Source organism: Mobula birostris, chromosome 13, assembly GCF_030028105.1.
Source record: "Mobula birostris isolate sMobBir1 chromosome 13, sMobBir1.hap1, whole genome shotgun sequence".
Lineage (NCBI taxonomy): Eukaryota > Metazoa > Chordata > Chondrichthyes > Myliobatiformes > Myliobatidae > Mobula > Mobula birostris.
In genome coordinates, this window is record NC_092382.1 from 92,347,188 (window position 1) to 92,371,657 (window position 24,470).

The 24,470-nt window shown below is 49.1% G+C and overlaps 1 protein-coding gene across 1 annotated transcript in view; it reads right to left on the bottom strand.

The window, feature by feature from the left end:
• The window catches only part of LOC140207172 (uncharacterized), a 130,081-nt gene that overhangs the window by 46,372 nt on the left and 59,239 nt on the right, over positions 1-24,470 (bottom strand). Inside the window, exons 6-17 of the mRNA XM_072275523.1 lie at positions 23,535-23,682; positions 22,329-22,405; positions 21,585-21,749; positions 20,042-20,189; positions 19,647-19,723; positions 18,808-18,972; positions 17,648-17,795; positions 17,252-17,328; positions 13,955-14,119; positions 9,607-9,702; positions 3,116-3,262; positions 1,545-1,640 (exon numbers count right to left, since the gene is read on the bottom strand). Coding sequence (XP_072131624.1) covers positions 1,545-1,640; positions 3,116-3,262; positions 9,607-9,702; positions 13,955-14,119; positions 17,252-17,328; positions 17,648-17,795; positions 18,808-18,972; positions 19,647-19,723; positions 20,042-20,189; positions 21,585-21,749; positions 22,329-22,405; positions 23,535-23,682 — 1,509 coding nt within the window. The remainder of the gene's footprint in view (positions 1-1,544; positions 1,641-3,115; positions 3,263-9,606; positions 9,703-13,954; positions 14,120-17,251; positions 17,329-17,647; positions 17,796-18,807; positions 18,973-19,646; positions 19,724-20,041; positions 20,190-21,584; positions 21,750-22,328; positions 22,406-23,534; positions 23,683-24,470) is intronic.

Here is a 24,470-nt window from a genome sequence, read left to right on the forward strand (position 1 = left end):
CCTTGTGAATGCTGTCACTACTCTCAGACAAAGCCCAGATGAATGGGTTTTAGGTGAGTAGGGGGTTACACAGGTCCAGACCCACCCTCTCGACATCCCCTCCCGGATCCAGCAGCATGGTGAGGTCCAAGACGGCTGGGGAAGTTCTGTTGCAGTGAATGGCCAGACCGAGCTTCGATGCAAAGGATGCCCTTTCCGCGCTTCACGGCACGTGTTTGCTAGATGGCCACTGACCCTACGACAGGGTTCATCCGCCCTTTGACAGATCTTGTTTTTCGTCCTGTAAGGTGTCTAGCCACCCTCCTCACCAGGCAAGCCCGATGCAGGAGCTGGTTTAGTTGCCAACCACCCGACCATACGACAGGTAGTACTGGGTTACATGGTACTAGTAGCACTCAGACGAGTGACCTGACTCCTCATTTATGTGAAGGTTGTAAGAAATAAAGTCAATTCAATACTTAATTAATTTTTTTAAGCAGTGATATTAAACCTAATTGACTCTGATTCCACTCCTCTTCTCCTCCCATCCTCTCTCCTATTCTGACCTCCAGTCTTCCTTCAGTGACCCCCCATCCCTGTTCCCTCCTCTTCCCCTCCCATCCTCTCTCTTCGTCACACACCCCAGACCTCTCTCTCATCCGCACCTTCATCCCTGTTCCCTCCTCTTCCCCCTCACACCCCTCTCCCTCCCTGCCTCCTTGCCCCCACGACCTGCTCACTCATAGTTATCACAGTCATAGAGCACTACAGCATAGAAACAGGCCCTTTGGCCCATCTAGTCCATGCTGAACTAATATTCCTCATCGTCTCATCAACCTGCACCCAGAACAAAGCTGTTCATTCCCCTCCCATCCATGTATTCATCCAAACTTCCCTTTGATGTTGAAATCAAACCCACATCCACCACATCTGTCAGCAGCTTGTTCCACACTCACACCACCCTCAGAGTGAAGACGTTCCCTCTCATGTTCCCCTTAAACATTTCACCTTTCACTCTTAACCTGTGACCTCTAGTTCTGGTCTCACTCAACCTCAGTGGAAGTAGCCTGCTTGCATGTACCCTATCTGTACCCCTCATAATTTAGTAAACCCTACCCCCTCATTCTCTGAAGCTCCAGACCTACACCCGTATTCTGTGATCTTTGCTGCACAAACCTTGTCAGTTCCCCGGTGTCGGTCAGTAAACACACCCCTCTGATTCTGAACCAGATCTCCGTCATTCCAAAGGTTGACAGACACTTCCCCAGTGAACCCCTCTCTCATTAAATCCCCGGGGTTCTGTCCTCATCCTCTCCCTGACATTCCATCTTACCCGGCCACATGGACCACCTCAGACAAAGAGACTTATTCTTCCCTACAACAAAGCACACCAACTGTGAGACATCTTGGACAAAGCAGAAATTTCACACAGACAGAGGGAAGGAATAACTGAACACTCATTGCCAGCTGTTACAATGCACATCTAACAGCTGAGTTGGTCTATGAGAAGTTTGACATCACAGAGTGAGAGACTGAGAGACCCTGATGGTCACAAGATCTAATACCTGAGGATGTCTCTCCCACTGAGACAGAGGACGGTGATGGGGTGGGTTGTCCTCTAGATGATTCATCGGGCTGATCCATTGTGGAAGCCTCCAGGTCTGGAGCAAAGTAACAGAGACATGGGAGATTGGCAGAGATTAAACACAGGCAATAATTCATAAAGATGAGAGATTCTGCAGATGCTGAAAATCCAGAGCAACACACACAAAATGCTGGAAGAACTGAGCAGATCAGGCTGCATCTCTGGAGGGGAATGAACAGTGAATGTTTTGGGCTGAGACCCTTCATCAGCACTGGAAAGGAAGGGAAGAAGCCAGAATAAAGAGGTGGGGAGGAGTACAGCTGGCAGGTGATAGGTGAAGCCAGGTGAGTGGGAAGGTGGGTGGGTGGGTGATTTGAGAAGCTGGGAGGTGATATGTGGAAGAGGTTAAAGGGCTGAAGAAGGACTAATCCAATCAGAGAGGACGGTGGACCAGAGAATAAAGGAATGGAGGAGGGGGAACAGAGGGAGATGACGGGCAGGTGAGGAGAGGAGAAAGACTAAGAGGGGAGCCAGAATGGGAATGGAAATAGAGAGAAGTGGTAGGGGGTAGAAATTACCGTCAGTAGAGAAATCAGTGTTCCTGCCACACACACAAAATGCTGGAGGAACTTAGCAGGCCAGGCAGCATCTATTGGAAAAACAGTTGACGCTTTGGGCTGAGACCCTTCAGCAGGATTGGAGGAAAAAAAGATGAGGAGTCAAGAGTTGGAAAGGAGAGAGGAGGGAGAAACACAAGGTGATAGGAGAAGCCAGGAGAGGGAGGGGTGAAGTAAAGAGCTGGGAAGTTGATATGTGAAAGAGATACGGGGCTGGAGAAGGGGGAATTTAATAGGAGACGACAGAAGGCCATGGAAGAAAGAAAAGGGGGTAGGAGCACCAGAGGGAGGTGATGGATGGGCAGACAAGGATATTAGGTGAGAGAGGGAAAAGGAGATGGGAAATGGTGAAGAATTGAGGACCATTACCAGAAATTCAAGAAATCAACGTTCATGCTGTCAGTTTGGATGCTACCTAGACACAGTATGAAGTGTTGCCCCTCCAATTTGAGTTTGGCCTCATCATGTCAGTGGAGGAGGCCTTGGACAGACATGTGGGAATGGGAATGGGAAGTCACCCTTGTGAATGTCTGTGACCAGTCACCACTCACAGTCGAAGCCCAGATGAATATTGAGAACTGAAGGAGGGGAAGATCATTCCCTTCAATGACCCCCACCATGAATACCCGTGTTTACAGCCCCTGGGTTTCCTGAATTGTGTCCAACTGGGGATCTGTACCTGACCTCAAACACCCTGCTCGTGTGGTGGTCAAACCCGGACCAGGTTTACCTGTCACTGATCCCTGGGGTTCCTGAGTTGTGACCGACAGGGAATCTGTACGTGAACTCGCAGACACAGCTGGTGTGATGGTCAAACCCGGACCAGCTTTACCTGTCACCAATCCCTGGGGTTCCTGAGTTGTGGCCGACAGGGAATCTGTACGTGAACTCGCAGACACAGCTGGTGTGATGGTCAAACCCGGACCAGGTTTACCTGTCACCGATCCCTGGGGTTTTGGAGTTGTGTCTGTCTGCAGATCTGTTAGTAAGCTTGAAGATCCTGCTGTGGTGATGGTCAAACCCAGACCAGGTTCTCCGGTCACTGATCCCTGGGGTTTATGAGTTGTGTCTGGTTGGGAATCTGTAATAAGAAGATATACAAAGGATGGGTAATGCAGTAAACAAAGTTTATGTTAGATCAGGAAGGAAATCAGCGGCAGGAACAGGAGGCTCAAGTCCACATCAAATCTGTCCTCTGAAACACTCACACTCCCCTCTCCTTTGTTCTTTAATACCTCTCCCCTTCACTCTCAAATCTCGCTTCTCACATCTCCCTCTGTCGGCGTTCACTCTGTCTGCATCACTCTCGTCAGTCTCACCTTCCTTCCCTCCAGTTGGAGTGTCACTCTCACTGATCTCTCTGCCCAACTCTCCTTACACAGTCATCACTCTCTCTTCACTCACCACATTCCTCGTACTCCAGCATCCCACCTCTCTCTCCATCCCTCTCTCCTGTGTGTTTTCACCCATTTCTTTCTGTCCACGTACTGAATTACTCAAATGCCACCCCGGTCGTTTCTATGTCTCATCAGTCACCGTGCAACTCCTCACAGTCATTCCTCCCTTCCTCTCTGTGGTCATCCTCCCCTCTCACCTCCATCACTCCTCCCCCACTCCTGTGTCACTCTCAGTCACTCCACCCCTCTCTGTGACCAATGGGTGGAGTTAAGATGGCACCAAGTGGCTGCTTCTTCGAGCTGATCTGCGGAAACAGCTTAAATTCCTCTCTTTATTGTCTCCTTTTCAAGGTTGTCGGGGTTCTATCGAGGTCCTGATCTGCAACAGCTCTGAAACTGCTTTTTATGGCGGATGAGCTCTTGCTCCTGGAGCTCCCCGGCCAACTGTTTTCCGACATTCTCCACACACATCTAGGAAGATGGTGCCTCCGGGGTGCGGCCCTGTGGATAACTGATTCCAGGCCGATGTTGCCAAAGGAGGTGTCGCGGGAAAAGGAACATCAAGATTTTGCTGTGGCGGATGTATGGATGGAGGTCTCTGTGGTCGAGCAATCACACACACTCTCTCTCTCTCTCTCTCTCTCGGTGGTGGGGAGAGTTTTCTGCCGATACTCGAGTTGGAGAATCTCCAAATAAAAAGCGATGCAGCAGATTGTAAGATCATCACGGTGACCGTCAGTCTCCCCTTTCACTGTGAAATGGGTGACATCTCCCTAACAATGACACTTGTTAATGTGAGAGCGAGGAGAGAGAGTGAGGAGAGTGAGAGAGAGTGAGGAGAGTGAGGAGAGTGAGGAGAGTGAGGAGAGTGAGGAGAGTGAGAGAGAGTGAGGAGAGTGAGGAGAGTGAGGAGAGTGAGGAGAGTGAGAGAGAGTGAGGAGAGTGAGAGAGAGTGAGGAGAGTGAGGAGAGTGAGGAGAGTGAGAGAGAGAGAGTGAGGAGAGTGAGGAGAGTGAGGAGAGTGAGGAGAGTGAGGAGAGTGAGAGAGAGTGAGGAGAGTGAGGAGAGTGAGGAGAGTGAGGAGAGAGAGAGAGTGAGGAGAGTGAGAGAGAGAGCACGCGAGAGCGAGCGCCTGTGGCTGTCGAAATGTTGGGTAAACATCAGCTTTTGTTGACTGCAGATCGTGGTCTCTCTTCGGCTGCTCTGCTGTTGCTTGGTGGGTGGGGGACACTGACACTTTTTTGCTGAAATGGGTGGGGGTGAAGGGGGAGGTTGATTTGTTGATGCTGCTGCTTCTGTGTGGGGGGGGAGGGGGGCTCTGGGGTTTTAAAGTTTTTCTGTCGTTCATCCTTTTGGTGTTCTGTAATTCATGAACACAACCCCTCACTATTCCTCTCTTTGCACTATTTATTTATTTTATTTTTGTTTGGGACGTACAGGAATATTTTTTGTCTTGCTCTGTACTGCTGCCAAAAAACAACAAATCTCACAATATACATTAGTGATAATAAACCTGATTCTGATCCTGAATCTCTTACCACTGCCCATAAATCTATGTCCTCTAGTTATATTCACCCCTGATCAGTGGTAATATTTCCAGCAGGAGGTCCCACACCACCAGCTTCAGGAACATTTATTACCCCACAACCATCAGACTCCTGACCGGTGCGGATAACTTCACTCACATCAACTCTGAACTGATTCCACAACCGACAGACTCACTTTCAAGGAATCTACAACTCATCATCTCAGTATTATTTAATATTTTATTTCCACAATTCGCCTTCATTTTCACGTTGCTTGTTTGTTAGTCTTTGTTTTTGTATAGTTTTTCCATAAATTGTGTTGTATTTCTTTATTTTCCTGTAAATGACTGCAATAAAGTGAATCTCAGGGTAGTATATGGTGACAAATAAGTACTTTGATAATAAATCTTACTTTGACTCTGAGTCGACCCTATCTGTACCCCTCGTAATCTTCTACATATTTTTATATATCCTGACAATCAGAATAACTATCACCAATTGACATCACTGCAAATTTGTCATTTTGTAGCAGCAGTGCAGTGATGTGACTCCCGATGGGACAGAGGGCGGTTCCTGGGTGGTCCCTCCAGTCGATGAAGTTAAGATGGCGCCAAGCTTCTTCGAGCTCATCTGTGGAAACAGCTTAAATTCCTCTCTTTACTGTCTCCCTTTCCCCTTTCCAAGGTGGCTGGGGTTCTATCGAGGTCCTGACCTGCAACGGCACTGAAACTGTTTTTTATGGCGGATGATCACCCGCTCCTGGAGCTCCCCGGTCGACCGTTTTCCCACATTCTCCACGCACGGCTGGGAAGATGGTGCCTCCGGGGTGCGGCCCTGTGAGTAACTGATTCCAGGCCGATATTGCTGACTGAGGTGTCGCATGAGAGTTGAGGAGGAACTTCTTCTCCCAGAGAGTTGTGGAGGTGTGGAACGCGCTGCCTCAGAAGGCAGTGGAGGCCAATTCTCTGGATGCTTTCAAGAAGGAGCTAGATAGGTATCTTATGGATAGGGGAATCAAGGGTTATGGGGACAAGGCAGGAACCGGGTATTGATAGTAGATGATCAGCCATGACCTCAGAATGGCGGTGCAGGTTCGAAGGGCCGAATGGTCTACTTCTGCGCCTATTGTCTATAAGATGAGGATTTTCCTGTGGTGGGTGGTGGGTGGTGGATGGAGGGGTCTCTCTCTCTCTCCTTCCCCCCCCCCCCAGTTTTCTGCCGATTCTCAAATCGGTGAATCTCGGAATAAAAAGTGATGCAGCAGACTGTAACATCATCACAGTGACTGTCAGTCTCCCCTTTCACTGTGAAATGGTGACATCTCTCCGATCCTTGTTAGTGAGAACGCGCGCCTGTGGCTGTCGAACTGTTAGGTAAACAACAGTTTTTGTTGACTGCAGATCGTGGTCTCTCTTTGGCTGTTTTGCTGTTGCTTGGTGGGTGGGGGGGGCTGATGTTTTTTTGCTGAAATGGGTGGGGGTGGAGGGGGTGTTGATTTGTGATGCTTGCTGCCGTTTGGTGTGGGAGGGGAGAGGGGGGCTTTCGGGTTTTAAAGTTTTTCTGTCGGTCATTCTTTTGGGGTTCTTCTATAATTCATGAACACAACCTCACTATTCCTTTTTTTTGTACTATTTATTTATTTTATTTTTGTTTGGAACGTACAGGAATATTTTTTGTCTTGCACTGTACTGCTGCCAAAAAACAACAAATTTCACAAGATACGTTAGTGATAATAAACCTGATTCTGATTCTGAATCTCTTACCACTGACCATAAATCTATAACATCCTCCTCACATTTCACACTGCCACCCAGCTTTGTGTCATCAGCAAATTTACTAATGTTACTTTTAATTCCCTCATCTAAATCATTAATATATATTGTAAACAGCTGCGGTCCCAGCACTGAACCCTGCGGTACCCCAATGGTCACCGCCTGCCATTCCGAAAGGGCCCGTTAATCGCTACTCTTTCTTTTCTGTCAGCCAGCCAATTTTCAATCCATGTCAGTACTCTGCTCCCAATACCATGTGCCCTAATTTTGCCCACTAATCTCCTATGTGGGACTTTATCAAAGGCTTTCTGAAAGTCCAGGTACACTACGTCCACTGGCTCTCCCTTGTCCATTTTCATAGTTACATCCTCAAAAAATTCCAGAAGATTAGTCAAGCACGATTTCCCCTTCGTAAATCCATGCTGACTCAGACTGATCCTGTTATTGCTATCCAAATGTGTCGTAATTTCATCTTTTATAATTGACTCCAGCATCTTTCCCACCACCGACGTCAGGCTAACCGGTCTATAATTCCCTGTTTTCTTTCTTCCTCCCTTCTTGAAGAGAGGGACAACATTAGCCACCCTCCAATCCACAGGAACTGATCCTGAATCTATAGAACATTGGAAAATGATTACCAATGTGTCCACGATTTCTCGAGCCACCTCCTTTAGTACCCTGGGATGCAGACCATCAGGTCCGGGGGACTTATCAGCCTTCAGACCCAATAGTCTATCCAACACCATTTCCTGCCTAATATCAATTTCCTTCAGTTCATCCATTACCCTAGGTCCTTTGGCCACTATTATATCTGGGAGATTGTTTGTGTCTTCCCTAGTGAAGACAGATCCAAAGTACCTATTCAACTTCTCTGCCATTTCCTTGTTCCCCATATTAAGTTCATCCGTTTCTGTCTTCAAGGGTCCAATTCTGGTCTTAACTATTTTTTTTTCTTTTCACATACCTAAAGAAGCTTTTACTATCCTCCTTTATATTCTTGGCTAGTTTACCTTCGTACCTCATTTTTTTCTCCATGCATTGCCTTTTTAGTTGCCTTCCATTGCTCTTTAAAAGTTTCCCAATCCTCCGACTTCCCACTCATCTTTGCTATGTTATACTTCTCTTTTATTTTTATACTGTCCATTACTTCCCTTGTCAGCCACAGCCTCCCCTTCCTCCCCTTAGGACCTTTCTTCCTCTTTGGAAAGAACTGATCCTGCATCTTCCGCATTATTCCCAGAAACACTTGCCATTACTGTTCCATTGGTACCAACAAGTTCCACGACCTCCGGCTGCTCACTCTCCCCTTCAAGAATATTCTGCAACTGTTCAGAGACATCCTGCAACCTAGCACCTGAGAGGCAACACATTATCCTGGATTCTCTTTTGCTGCCCCAGAATCTCCTATCTGTCCCCCTAGCTATCAACTCCCTTATGACTATTGCTCTGCCTGACTACACCCTCTCTTTCCAAGGCTCAGAGCTGACCACGGTGGTTTGGCTGCTGCTGCCTTGCCCAGATAGGTCATCCCCCTCACCAGTATCCAAAGGTGTATACCTGTTACTGAGGAGAATGGCCACAGGGGGACCCTGTACTGACTTCCTTCTCCCTTTACCTCTCTCAGTGTTCACCCATCCACTGTCCGAATTCTGCACCCCGATTGTAACACCTGTTGAAAAGTCATATCTATCAATTGCCCTGCCTCCCAGATATTCCTAAGTTTATTCAACTCCAGCTCCTTGATGTGGACTTTCAGAAGCTGGAGTGGGCTGCATTTCCCACAGGCGTAGTCATCAGGGTGACCATCAGGTTCCATGAATTCCTACATCTGAACGGAGGAGCATTCCACTGCCATATCTGCCATCCTGCCTGCACTGTACAATGGGCAAAAGAAACCAGATATTCTAACCTGTTTCTTTGGCCTCAGCCTCTTCTCGTCGAAGCCTCGAGTCAAAGCCTGATGCTTCTACTCTCACCGCTGGCCTACTCCCAACAATGGCCACCCCACTTGCCCCTTCAGTCCATTTACTTAATTCGCAGTGCTCTGCTCCCAATGTTGAATGGACCTCTGGAATATCCGAATGCCCGCAAAGCTCTCCTTTCACACAAGCTTCACCGGCCTGTGAGTAACCTCTTCGAACCTCTCTGCTCCTGTTGCTGACTGGACCTCTGGAATCCTGGTGTCGTGGGTCCTGAGGCTCCTGTACCTTCTTCCTGATGGCAACAACACGGAGAGAGCATGTCCTGGGGGGTGGAGGTTCCTGATGATGAATGCTGACAACGCTCCATGTCGATATGCTCAATGGTGGGGAGGGTTTTATCCGTGATGGACTGGGCCATCAATTATTTAGAGATACAGCACAGTAACCGGCCCAACGAGCCCCACCACCCATGTGACCAATTAACCTACTAACTCAGACGTCTTTGTAATGTGGGAGGAAACCGACACAGTCACAGGGAGAATGTACAAACTCCTTACAGACAGCGACGGTAACAATTAAACAAATAGTGAAAATATCCTGCCTGAACGTCACTCCAAACCTCACCCACCGGACACTTTCATTTCCTCCACCCCTGAGCACCAGCTCTCAGCCTGGGTCTGTGGTGAAGCCAACACCTACCCTCTCTTTCCCAATCCCCCGTCACTGTCCTCAGGCTGACACAGGATGAATTTTAGGGACTGACCATGGGGAAGAGCATTCCAAATAATGGGTACTTCCACCACGGATACCTGAGCTCGCAGACCATTCTGGGGTGGTGGTCAAACCCAGACCAGGTTCTCCCATTGCTGCTCCCTGGGGTTCCCGAGTTGTGTCCGACTGGGGATCTGTAAAGAGAGACAGGGTGGGTGGGGATGGTAGAGAGATTTAAAAAACACATTGATCAGGATGAAATTAGCCACAGAGAATGAGAGGTACCAGTCTGTGAGAACCCAATAAACATCACGGGTCCAACAGATCAAACCTCTCATCCCCTACATTACCCTCTCCTAAAGCACAGTCCACACCACTCTCCCTAAATTCCCATCTCCTCCCTTCTCAGCCACAGACCACATCCAGCCATTCCCGTCTTCAGTGACATCAGGTCTCTTCTGTTCAGAGTCAGAATCAGGTTTAGTATCACTGTCATATGTTGTGACATTTTGATACTGTCACACAGTCTTAGGGACACTCTTCTGTTTTGTGGACGTCTGCGAAGTACAGGAATTTCAGGTTGTACATTCTCTGATGATAAACAGAACTATTGAAATATATATTATAAATATAATATACAAGAATGAAATATATTACACACACACACACACAGATACATACATACATGGAAGTGGGATGTGTGGTCAACAGCCTGCCCCTGCTTTTCTAATGGTCAATGCTGTTTATTGTTTTATTGTTCTCATGTTAAAATGCTTTTGTGGGATTATGGTGGGAAGTTCCAGTGCATTTACTGTTACATTTTAGCTTGGGTTATACAGTTATTCACTTGTGTATTTGAGGGTCACCCTAACTGTAACTGGGCTGTGTGATAAGTCACCTCGCCATCTGTATCAGACTGGTTGGGTTCACCGTCTGGGTCATGGTGCCTGGTCTGTTCTGTGTTTATAACAATAAAACGGCGGCTGAGTTAAATGAGCCTTCTCGTCTGTCATCATGGGCCAAATGCTCATCACATTGGTGTCGGGGGGGAGGTGGGGGGGATGTGAAATTGACAATGAGATTGAAGAGCTACAACATTGGACAGATCGGATTCAGATCTGGGGAGTAACTCAAGGTACCGTGCAGTAAGCCTGCATTGCATTCTGGGCCTGGCTCCCAAAGGTCTGGAGGAAGCTTCTGGGAAACGAGCATCGTGCCTTCCCAGGGAGCTCGAAGGGTTAAGTGTACCCAGGCTCCATAACCCGGGCGACACGATGGAGGGCATCATTCACCGATATGGACCATGAGCAGGTGAGTGATCCCGTGCTGGCCCGGATGAGGGGATGGCTGATCATATGGACGACACGCGGAGTGGTCAGAGGTCTCCGTCCTGGATCCGGAGACCAAAGCCCTGTTCTCATAGTGGGGGACGCTTGAGGTGCGCGACGGCTTTCTGTCTGACTGTGGCAGTTTTCCAACAGTGACAGACACCCCTTGCAGCCGGTGGTCCCCCGGGGGCTTCGCACCACGGTGCTGCAGTCAGTGCACGGGCTGGTGGAACTGGCCATTTCGGGGTTGCAAAGAGGCTGGTCAGGCTCCATGCAGACTGCTACTGGCCTGAGTAGAGGCAGGACACGGACCTGTTCGTGCTCTGCTCTGACACTTGCATGTCTCAGAAGCGACTGGGCCGCCAGTCCAGGGCGCCAATGAGAAATATGTGGTGGGGGCCACAGTATGGCTCTACGGCCCCTCCCCGCAGAAGGGACCATCCCCCAGGCTGGAAAGTCACTGGAAGAGATACTCAATCACATCTCTGATGTGGTATATCAGGTGCGGCTGCGTGAGCGGCAGAAGGGACTGTCCCCCAGGCTGGAAAGCCACTGGAAGAGATACTCAATCACATCTCTGATGTGGTAAATCGGGTGCGGCTGCGTGAGCAGCAGAAGGGACCGTCCCCCAGGCTGGAAAGCCGCTGGAAGAGGCCGGGAGAGGTACTCAACCACATCTCTGATGTGGTATATCAGGTGCGGCTGCGTGAGCGGCAGAAAGGACCGTCCCCCAGGCTGGAAAGCCACTGGAAGAGGCCGGGAGAGGTACTCAATCACATCTCTGATGTGGTATATCGGGTGCGGCTGCGTGAGCGGCAGAAGGCAGTCGTGCTGCTCTGGGACCAGCTGGCACTCAGCCACCACGAACCCAGCGAGGCTGAAGGAAGGAAGTGACGCTCTGGGCCCAGCCTCTTGTTTCACACAAACAGGGCCTCCCCTGGAGGGGGGTCCAGGAACGCCCAGCACCTCCAGACAGCACTGTTGACTCCCACCGGGACTTTTAGACTTTGTTATGGACTCTATGATAGCTGAGGACGGGTGACCCCTTGGGTCGGGGGCAGTGACGCTCCGGGGTGGGGGGGTGGGGGGGAGAGGAGGTGTGTGGTCAACAGCCCACCCCTGCATTTCTAATGATCAACACTGTTTATTCTCCTTGTGTTTTTGATTTTGTAGGATCATGATGGGAAGTTCCAGTTCATTTATTGTTACATGGGTTACGCAGTTATTGGCTTGTGTATTTGTGGGTCACCTCCCCCCGTCTGTATGAGTCTGGTTGAGATCACTATCTGGGTGATGGAGCCTGAATCTGTTCCTGAAATACTGAGTGTCTGTCTGCAGACTCTGTACCTCCTCCTTTATGAGAGTGAGGAGAATGAGCGATTTTAAGTTTGATGTGAAGGAGGATGAGAGGTGACTTGATCGAGGTGTACAAGATGAGGCACAGATCGAGTGAAGAGCCAAAGACTGTTTTCCCAGGGTGGAAGTGACTAATACCAGGGGTACAGATCGAGTGAAGATACAGAGACTGTTTTCCCAGGGTGGAAGTGACTAATACCAGGGGTACAGATCGAGTGAAGATACAGAGACTGTTTTCCCAGGGTGGAAGTGACTAATACCAGGGGTATAGATCGAGTGAAGAGACAGAGACTGTTTTCCCAGGGTGGAAGTGACTAATCCCAGGGGGTATATTTTTCAGGAGACTGGAGGAAAGTATAGGGTGGACGTCAGAGATAATTTCTTTCCACAGGGAGTGTTGGGTACATGAAATGCCCTGCCCAAGGTGTTGACAGTGTCCGATACATCAGGGGAATTTAAGAAACTCTTAGATAGGTCTGGATGCTGTCTATTGACTGTATCTCAGCATTTAACACCATCATTCCTACAGTCCTGATCAACAAGAAGCAGAGCCCATGACTCTGTACCCCCCTCTGCATCTGGATCCTCGACGTTCTAACTGGTAGGCCACAGACTGTGGGGATTGGAAATAACATCTCCACCTTACTGACAGTCAACACTTGCACACCTCAGGGATGTGTGCTTCGATTCTCTCTACACTTAAGACTGTGTGACCAGGCACAGCTCAAATGCCATCCATAAATTTGCTGATGATACAACCATTGCTGTCAGAAATACGGATGGTGACAAAAGGGCGTACAGGAGCGAGATGCATCAGTTAGTTGAATGATGTCACAGCAACAACCTTGCACTCAACATCAGCAAGACCAAAGAGCTGATTGTGGACTTCAGGAGGGGTAACATGAGGAAACATGAATCATTCCTCATAGAGGGCTCAGAGGTGGAGAGAGTGAGCAATTTCATATTCCTGGGCGTCACCTAACCTGGGCCCAAGATATCAATGCAGCTATAAAGAAGGCAAGACAGTGGCTGTATTTCATTAGGAGTTTGAAGAGATTTGACTTGTCACCTAAAACACTTGAAAACTTCTACAAATGTACTGTTGGGAGCATTCTGACTGGCTGCATTGCCGTCTGGGACGTGGGGTAGGTGCGAATGGACAAGATTGAAATAAGTTGCAGAAACTTGTAAAATCAGTCAACTCCATCATGGGTACTAGCCACCGTGTATCTGAGAAATCTTCAAGGAACGATGCCTTTGGAAGGCGACATCCATTATTAAGGATCCCCACCACCCAAGACATGCTCTCTTCACACTGTTACCTTCAGGTAGGAGGTACAGAAGCTTGAAGGCACACACCTAGTGATTCAGGAACAGCTCCTTCCCCTCTGCCATACGATTCCAAAATGGACTTTGAATCCATGAACACAACCTCACTACTTTTTTATTTCCGTTTATTTGTACTTCTTATTTTGACTTAACTATTAAACAGAGATATCTATACTTGATGTAACTGTTTGTTTTCTCTATATCTATTTACCATGTATTGCAACGCACTGCTGCTGTAAAGTTAACGTGTTTCACGATGTATGCCAGTGATATTAAACCTGATTCTGATTCTGATACTGAGACAGGTTCTTCACACAGGGAGTTGTCAGTGACTGAAATGCCCTGCCAGGATGGTGATAGAGTCAGATACATTAGACTTTCCCTCTTGCACCCAACCCACACCCCGATACTCCAGTGGAGAACGATCACCTACCTGTACAGTACACAGCATGATCCCAGTGTACCGGCCACAGCCAATACACAAAGTAACCAGAGCAGTTCTTCACCCTGATCTCCTGTTCCTTCTCACAGGTGTTTTTATCCTTGCTGAAGCAGACGGTTCTGGTCACCTCCCCCTCTCCCACGTTGGGATGGGGACCTGGAATGAGATTTATAAACACTGTAAAATGTACCCGGTCCCACAGTACAGCGGGGAATGTGAATCAGGACCCACTGTAAATCAGTGGTTCACAACCCACGGTCTCTGTCAGCGATGATCTTCTGCCTCCACAGTTTTCACCCCACCTTCCCTGTGGCAGAACCTGGTCCCCGAGACTGGCTTCTGTTTGGGAGGTCCTGGGTGTCTCAGGGGTTTAGACTGGTAACAAAAATGTCTCTCATGTTGTAACTGACAGCATGTGAGGCCCCGACACAGTGTGATTGACAGAGTGATACTCTGACAGCTGGTGAAGCCCTGTCCTTGATAAGACTAACATCTAATGCCCCGGCTCTAATATGACTGAAAACTGGTAAATCTCCACTCTGGATCTGACTGTCAACTAGTGAAGTACACTGCCTAAACACGAGGAATTCTGCAGATGCTGGAAACTCAAGCAACACACATCAAAGTTGCTGGTGAACGCAGCAGGTCAGACAGCATCTCCAGGAAGAGGTACAGTCGACGTTTCGGGCCGAGACCCTTCGTCAGGACTAACTGAAGGAAGAGTTAGTAAGAGATTTGAAAGTTGGACGGGGAGGGGGAGATCCAAAGTGATAGGAGAAGACAGGAGGGGAAGGGATAGAGCCAAGAGCTGGACAGGTGATTGGCAAAGGGGATACAAGAGGATCATGGGACAGGAGGCTCAGGGAGAAGGAAAAGAGGGAGGGGGGGGAAAAACCCCAGAGGATGGGCAAGAGGTATAGTCAGAGGGACATAGGGAGAAAAAGGAGAGAGAGAAAGAATGTGTGTATATAAATAAATAACGGATGGGGTACGAGGGGGAGATGGGGCATTAGCGGAAGTTAGAGAAGTCAATATTCATACCATCAGATTGGAGGCTATCCAGACGGAATATAAGGTGTTGTTCCTCCAACCTGAGTGTGGCTTCATCTTTACAGTAGAGGAGGCCGTGGATAGACATATCAGAATGGGAATGGGATGTGGAATTAAAATGTGTGGCCACTGGGAGATCCTGCTTTCTCTGGCGGACAGAGCGTAGGTGTTCAGCAAAGCGGTCTCCCAGTCTGCGTCGGGTCTCGCCAATATATAGAAGGCCACATCGGGAGCACCGGACACAGTATATCACCCCAGCCAACTCACAAGTGAAGTGTCGCCTCACCTGGAAGGAGTGTCTGGGGCCCTGAATGGTGGTAAGGGAGGAAGTGTAAGGGCATGAGTAGCACTTGTTCCACTTACAAGGATAAGTGCCAGGAGGGAGATCAGTGGGGAGGGATGAGGGGGATGAATGGACAAGGGAGTCGCGTAGGGAGCAATCCCTGCGGAAAGCAGAGAGAGGGGGGAGGGAAAGATGTGCTTGGTGGTGGGATCCCGTTGGAGGTGGCGGAAGTTACGGAGAATAATATGTTGGACCTGGAGGCTGGTGGAGTGGTAGGTGAGGACCAGGGGAACCCTATTCCTAGTGGGGTGACGGGAGGATGGAGTGAGAGCAGATGTACGTCAAATGGGGGAGATGCATTTGAGAGCAGAGTTGATGATGGAGGAAGGGAAGCCCCTTTCTTTAAAAAAGGAGGACATCTCCCTCATCCTGGAATGAAAAGCCTCATCCTGAGAGCAGATGTGGCAGAGACAGAGGAATTATGAGAAGGGGATGGCATTTTTGCAAGAGACAGGGTGAGAAGAGGAATAGTTCAGATAGCTGTGAGAGTCAGTAGGCTTATAGTAGACATCAGTGGATAAGCTGTCTCCAGAGACAGAGACAGAAAGATCTAGAAAGGGGAGGGAGGTGTCGGAAATGGACCAGGTAAACTTGAGGGCAGGGTGAAAGTTGGAGGCAAAGTTAATAAAGTCAACGAGCTCAGCATGCGTGCAGGAAGCAGCACCAATGCAGTCGTCGATATAGCAAAGGAAAAGTGGGGGACAGATACCAGAATAGGCACAGAACATAGATTGTTCCACAAAGCCAACAAAAAGGCAGGCATAACTAGGACCCATACGGGTGCCCATAGCTACACCTTTAGTTTGGAAGAAGTGGGAGGAGCCAAAGGAGAAATTATTAAGAGTAAGGACTAATTCTGCTTGATGGAGCAGAGTGATGGTAGAAGGGAACTGGTTAGGTCTAGAATCCAAAAAGAAGTGGAGAGCTTTGAGACCTTCCTGATGGGGGATGGAAGTATATAGGGACTGGACATCCATGGTGAAAATAAAGCGGTGGGGGCCAAGGAACTTAAAATCATCGAAAAGTTTAACAGCGTGAGAAGTGTCATGAACATAGGTAGGAAGGGACTGAACAAGGGGGGATAAAACCGTGTTGAGATATGCAGAAACGAGTTCGGTGGGGCAAGAGCAAGCTGAGACAATAGCCAGGACAGGCAGGTTTGTGGATCTTGGGTAGGTGGTAGAAATGGGAAGTGCGAGGTGTGGGAACTATAAGGTTGGTAGCTGTGGATGGGAGATCCCCTGAGCGGATAGAGTCGGTGATGGTGTGGGAGACAATGGCCTGGTGCTCCTTAGTGGGATCACGTAAATAAGAGGAGGTATCCGCGAGTTGTCACTGAGCCTCGGCAAGGTAGAGGTCAGTACGCCAGACTACAACAGCACCCCCCTTATTGGTGGGTTTAATCGTAAGGTTAGGATTAGTGTGGAGGGAGTGGAAAGCAGAGCGTTCGGAAGGAGTAAGGTTGGAATGGGAACAAGGTGCGGTGAAGTCGAGACGGTTGATGTCCCATCTAGACGGTCGAGACGGTTGATGTCACTGCACTGAAGTACAGTGCCTGATGTGACTGACAGGTACTGAAGCCCCACCCCTGATGTTCCCAACCTCGGGTTCAGATGCAAAGCCCAGACTCGGTCACTGTGAAAATTTCACTGACAATCAGAGAATTTTCCAGCTCTGAATCCTTGGAACCACAGCCCAACTCCTGGGAATCTCCAGGAAGCTGGAACTCCTCCACTGGACTCCATGAGGATGCAGGGCCGGAGTGTGGTCTGGGTAACTGTGGGAAGTCCTCTCAGGGAGTCTGAGTTCTGTGTTCGTACCTGAAGGGAACTGGGTCATCAGTCTGACTATCTCCAAAAATAACCGAGCCCCACTGATATAAACTCCGACCCTACCGTTTAACCAGCCTGGGATCTCCCCGGAGCAGCGACCCTGTGGAACAACCGTCTCGGGAATCTTCCATCCTCCGGAACTGAAACAACAATCATAGAGTCAGTCCCTGATCTGAGGGAGTTTATTCAATCAGAGAGACATGGAAAATTGCACTCACCCTGTCCGTACCCTGTCTCTGGTCAATAACCCCCAATCCTGGGAATTCCCTCTCTGTTGTACCTCCCCCTTGTCTTTACCCTGAGAATGTGAGATCTCCCCTCTCCCTGTATTTACTCCCCATCTCAGTGTAGTCACTGATGATCCCGGTCTCCCTGCATTTCCCATTCACACACCCCTTGTTCCCCTGTTTACATTCCCCTTCTGTGTCCAGTTTCTCAGTGATTATCTCCTCACTTTACCTGTTAAATCTGTACCATCCCACTTCAAGATTTCCATCACCCATCCATTGTCCACTGGTACACTCAGTGTTGGAACAATCCGTGCTCCTCCAGGGCTGATCCAGGACGGTGTGGGTTACACACGGATCACCGAGTGTGGAGTCTGTGACTGAGGGACAGGACGATGTTCAGTGTTAATGTACAGCTCACGTTCCCCATCCTCTTTCTCTGTCAACCACAACCCCCATCTGCACTTCCACCCTCAGCAACCTCTGGCCATCAATATATTTTTTTAATAATCTGAGGGATGAGAGTTTCAGATGCTGAGCTGTATAATTGCCCCTCCAGAGTTGCCCTTAAGAAGGTTGTGGTGGTGCTGCTGCAGTCCTTGATGTGTGGCATCACCCACAATGATGTTCAGGAGTTTAGACCCAGTGACACTGAAGGAACAGCAATGTATTTCCAAGTGTGTGGTTTAGAGAGAACCTTCCAGAAGCCGTCACACCCACAACTATGCATCCCTCCAGCCCTCCTGTCCCCTCTCTTCATCCCTCTACCAAGACCTCTTTCCCTCTCCATCTTTAGTCTGCCTTCACTGCCCCTTCCCCTGTCACCTTTACTCCACACCCCTTCCTCTCCTCTTTCCCATTTCCCTCCATCCCAGTCTTGACCCTCTTACCCCTCCATTATCCTCCACTCTTTCCCATTCCCTCCCCCGACCCCTTACAGTCTTCATGTGGTCCCCATGTGTGGCAGGACAGACTGTTGGGATGGTTCTGGTCACCTCATTCTAGGAAAGATGTGGAAGCTTTAGAGTGTGCGGAGAGATGGTGCCTGGGTTAATGATAATCGACTGAGTGAGCTCAGACTTTTCTATGTGGAACAAAGAAGGAAGAGAGGGGACTTGACAGAGGTGTACATACGATAATAGGCATAGATTGAGTAAACAACCAGAGACTGTTTTCCCAGGGTGGAAGTGGCTCATACCAGGCGGTGTAATTTTAAGGAAATTGGAGGAGTTTAGGATGGATATCAGAGGTGATTTCTTTACACAGAGATTGGTGGGTGCATGAAATGCCCTTCCTGGGGTGGTGGCAGAGTCAGACATATTAGACTTTCACTCTTTCTCCCATCCCCCCCCCCCACCACCAATATTCCAGTCACTGGGAACAGTGACCTACCTGTACAGTACACAGTGTGATCCCAAAGTTTCGGCCACAGCCGATACACAAAGTAACCAGAGCAGTTTTTCACCCTGATCTCCTGTTTCTTGTCACAGGGGTTTTTATTGCTGGTGAAGCAGATGGTCCTGGTCACCTCCCCCTCTCCCACGTTGGGATGGGGACCTGGAATGAGGTTTATAAACACTGTAAAATGTACTCGGTCCCACAGTACAGCAGGGAATATGAATCAAAACCCACTGTAAATCAGTGATTCACAACCCACCGTCTCTGTCAGTGGTGATCTGCTGCCTTCACACTCCCCACCCCACCCTCCCTGTGGAAACACCTGGTTCCTGAGACTGGCTCCAGTTCGGGAGGTCTTGCGAGTCCCAGGGGTTTAGTCTGGTAACAAAAATGTCTCTCATGTCGTGACTGACAGCAGGTGAGGCCCTGACACAGTCTGATTGACAGAATGAGAAGCCCCGATCCTGACATGACTGACAGATGAAGCCCCGCCCTGATGTGACTGACAGCTGGTGAAGCCCCACCCCTGATGTTCCCAACCTCAGGTTCAGCTGCAAAGCCCAGACTTAGCCACTGTAAGAATTTCACCGATGTTCACAGAATTCACCAGCTCTGAATCCATGGAACCACAGCCCAACTCCTGGGAAACTCCAGGAAGCTGGAACTCCTCCACTGGACTCCACGAGGATGCAGGGCCGGAGTGTGGTCTGGGTAACCGTGGGAAGTCCACTCAGGGAGTCTGAGTTCTGTGTTCATATCTGAAGGGATCTGGGTCATCAGTCTGACCCTCTCTGAAATGAACCAAGCCCCACTGATGTAAACTCTGACCCTACCGTTTAACCAGCCTGAGGTCTCCCCGGAACAACGACCCTGTGGAACAACCGTCTCGGGAATCTTCCATCCTACGGAACTGAAACAACATTCAGAGAGTCAGTCCCTGATCTGAGGGAGTTTATTTACTCAGAGAGACATGGGAAATTACACTCACCCTGTCCGTACCCTGTCTCTGGTCAATAACCCCCAATCCTGGGAAATCCCTCTCTGTTGTACCTCCCCCTTGTCTCTACCCTGAGAATGTGGGATCTCCCCTCTCCCTGTATTTACTCCCCATCTCAGTGTAGTCACTGATGATCCCGGTCTCCCTGCATTTCCCATTCACACACCCCTTGTTCCCCTGTTTACATTCCCATCTGTGTCCAGTTTCTCAGTGATTATCTCCTCACTTTACCTGTTAAATCTGTACCATCCCACTTCAAGATTTCCATCACCCATCCATCGTCCACCGGTACACTCAGTGTTGGAACAATCCGTGCTCCTCCAGGGCTGATCCAGGACGGTGTGGTTTACACATGGATCACCGAGTGTGGAGTCTGTGACTGAGGGACAGAACAATGTTCAGTGTTAATGTACAACTCATGTTCCCCATCCTCTTTCTCTGCCATCCACAACTCCAATCTGCACTTCATAGTCATACTTTATTGATCCCGGGGGAAATTGGTTTTCGTTACAGTTGCACCATAAATAATTAATAGTAATATGCAAATTATGCCAGGAAATAAGTCCAGGACCAGCCTATTGGCTCAGGGTGTCTGACCCTCCAAGGGAGGAGTTGTAAAGTTTGATGGCCACAGGCAGGAATGACTTCTGATGACGCTCTGTGTTGCATCTCGGTGGAATGAGTCTCTGGCTAAATGTACTCCTGTGCCCACCCAGTACATTATGTAGTGGATGGGAGACATTGTCCAAGGTGGCATGCAACTTGGACAGCATCCTGTTTTCAGACACCACTGTGAGAGAGTCAGCAACCCCTGGGCATCATTAATATTTTTTTATACATCGAAGGGACGTGAGTTTCAGAGGCTGAGCTCGTGTTTAACTGCCCCTCCAGAGATGATCTTCAGAAGATGGTGATGGTGGTGAGCTGACATCTTGAACTGCTGCAGTCCATGATGTGTGGGGATACGACAATGATGTTCGGCAGTTTCAGTGATTTGACCCAGTGACACTGAAGGAACAGCAATGTATTTCCAAGTCAGGGCAGTGTGTGGCTTACAGGAAAAACCTTCAGTAACTTCCCCACACCAAATATGGCTCCCTCTCAGCATCCATCCTCCCTTTCAGTCCCCTCTCTTCATCCTACACTCCAGACCTTTCTCCCAACCCACCTCTGGCCTGTCTCCACTGTCCCTTCCCCTGTCGCCTCCTCCCCACTCTTCCTCCTCTTTCTTCTCCCACTTCCCTCCTTCCGAGATGTTCCTGAATCTTTTCTCTGCTATCTCTCCATTCTCCTTCACTCTTTCCCCCCGCCCCTGTACAAATCACGAGGTCTCCATGTGTGATAGGGCAGACTGTGGAGGTGTTTCTGGTCCCCTCATTATAGGAAGGATGTGGAAACTTTAGAGAGTGCGTGGAGGAGATTTCCCAGGATGGGCCTGGATTAATGTGCCTGGATTATCCAATGAGTTTGGGCTTTTCTCTTTGGAGTGAAGGAGGATGAGAGGTGTCTTGATGGAGGTGTACAATATGGTAAGAGGCATAGATCGCGTAGACAGCTAGAGACTTTTCTCCAGTTGGGAAATGGCTAATACCAGGTGTAATTTTAAGGTAATTGGAGGAAAGTATGTCAGAGGTAATTCCTTTACACAGAGAGTGGTGGGTGCATGAAATGCCCTTCCTGGGGTGGTGGCAGAGTCAGACATATTAGATTTTCACTCTTTCTCCCACACCCCCCCCACCACCAATATTCCAGTCACTGGGGAACAGTGACCTACCTGTACAGTACACAGTGTGATCCCAAAGTGTCGGCCACAGCCGATATACAAAGTAACCAGAGCAGTTTTTCACCCTGATCTCCTGTTTCTTGTCACAGGGCTTTTTATTGCTGGTGAAGCAGATGGTCCTGGTCACCTCCCCGTCTCCCACGTTGGGATGGGGACCTGGAATGAGATTTATAAACACTGTAAAATGTACCCGGTCCCACAGTACAGCGGGGAATGTGAAGCAAGACCCACTGTAAATCAGTGGTTCACAACCCATGGTCTCAGTCAATGGTGATCTGCAGCCTTCACACTCCCCACCCCACCCTCCCTCCATGTGGCAGCACCTGGTCCCTGAGACCAGCTCCTGTAGGGGAGGTCCTGAGAGTCTCAGGGCTTTAATCTGGTTGCAAAAATGCCTCCCATTGTGTGACTGACAGCAGGTGAAGCCCCACCCCTGATGTTCCCAACCTCGGGTTCAGATGCAAAGCCCAGACACGGCCACTGTAAAAATTTCACCGACATTCAGAAAATTCACCAGCTCTGAATCCACGGAACCACAGACCAACTCCTGGGAATCTCCAGGAAGCTGGAACTCCTCCACTGGACTCCACGAGGATCCAGGGCCGGAGTGTGGTCTGGGTAACTGTGGGAAGTCCACTCAGGGAGTCTGAGTTCTGCGTACTGAAGGGATCTGGGTCATCAGTCTGACCATCTCCGAAAATAACCGAGCCCCACTGATGTAAACTCTGACCCTACCGTCCATCCAGCCTGGGTTCTTCTTGGAGCAGCGATACTGTGGAACGACCGTCTCGGGAATCTTCCATCCTCCAGAACTGAAACAATAATCAGAGAGTCAGTCCCTGATCTGAGGGAGTTTATTCACTCAGGAACACATGTGAAACTGCACTCACTCTGTCCGTCCCCTGTCTCTGCTCAATAACCCCAATCCTGAGCATCGTCAAGATGGCGCTAAATGGCAACTCCTTTGCTTGCATCTTCGGAAACAGCTCTAATTCTACCTTTGATATCTCTTTTTTCCCTTTTCAAGGTTCTTTTGAAGACCCTGACCTAGAGTTACACTCTGACTTCGGTTATTTGCAGGAATGGGACCCACTCTGAGAGCCTCACAACCGGCCACTTTTTGATACCGCAAGGACATGGCCTGGAAGGGAATGCGCCTTCAGGGTTCTGGATTTGCGTGGCTCTGGGGACGTGCTGGTTCTCGGCTGGTGCCCCTGACTGAAGCATTGCGGGAGAACACGGAACATTGACAGCAGTGGGTCAGCTGCCGGGGTTTGTGCGTACTGAGAGCCAACACTCTGGGCTTAGAGCTCGAAAAAAGCAACACAACAGACATTTAACATCATAAATCAGCAACTTCTTTGTTACGTCTCCCCTCTCGATGTGAAATGGGGACACCTCTTTTTCCCTTACTAGGGAGAGAGAGAGCCTGTGGTATGTTGAATTACCAGGTGAACGAGTAGTCTTTGGGGTACTGCAAGATTGTGTCTTTACTAATGCTTTGCTACACGCTTGAGTGCTCGGTGGAGGGCGCTGATGTTTTTTTGCTGGTGGGGGGGTTGTTGTCTTGCTGCTTCTTGTGTGTGGGAGGGGGAGCTGGGGGTGCCTTGGGAATTTAACTGTCATTCATTCATTGAGCTACTCCTCTGTTTTCGTGGATGTTTGTGAAGAAAAAGAATTTCAGAATGTATATTGTATACATTTCTCTGACATTAAATGTACTCTTCTGAAACCGATCCTGGGAATTCCCTCTCCGTTGTACCTCCCCCTTGTCTCTACCCCGAGAACGTGGGATCTCCCCTCTCCCTGTATTTACTCCCCATCTCAGTGTAGTCACTGATGATCCCGGTCTCCCTGCATTTCCCATTCACACATCCCTTGTTCCCCTGTTTACATTCCCCTTCTGTGTCCAGTTTCTCAGTGATTATCTCCTCACTTTACCTGTTAAACCTGTACCATCCCACTTCAAGATTTCGATCATCCATCAACTCTCTACCGGTACACTCAGTGTTGGAACAATCCGTGCTCCTCCAGGGCTGATCCAGGACGGTGTGGGTTACACACGGATCACCGAGTGTGGAGTCTGTGACTGAGGGACAGAACAATGTTCAGTGTTAATGTACAGCTCATGTTCCCCATCCTCTCTCTCTGCCAACCACAACCCCCATCTAATGGCGGGGAGTGCTTTTCCTGTGATGGACTGCGCTGTATCCACTACGGTTCTGATCTTGGGCATTGGTGTTTCCATGCCAGGCCGTGATGGAACCAGTCAGAAATACTGTCCACTGTGCATCTACAGAAGTTGGTCAGAGTTTTAGGTGACAGACTGAATCTGTGCAAACTTCTCAGAAAGTAGAGGAGCTGCCATGCCTTCTTTGTAATGACACTTACATACTGGTCCCAGGACAGATCCTCTTATCGTACAAGATGTCTGTTCAAGACTCTGATGACAGTGGGGGTGGAAGTTGTCCTTAAGCCCGGTGGGATGTGCTTTCAGACGTTTGTATCTACTGCCCAATGGGAGGGGGAGATGAGGGAATGTCCGGGGTGGGGTCCTTGAATATCCTGGCTGCTTTACTGAGGCAGCAAGAAGGGTAAACAGAGCCTGTCTCTACTTCTCCTTATCACAGTAATTCTAATATTCTAATAGTTTGTGTTTTAATAATCAAATAATAATCAGTTTATAATAATAAATTATAACAAGACACAAATTTCTATAGATGTACTGTGGAGAGCATTGTAACTGGTTGAAACACTGTCTGATATGGAAATAGGAAAGCACAAGATTGAAAGAAGCTGCTGAGGGTTGTAAACAAACCAGCTCCATCATGGTCACTGGCCTCCCACCATTGAGGACATCTTGACAAGGCCTGGGCT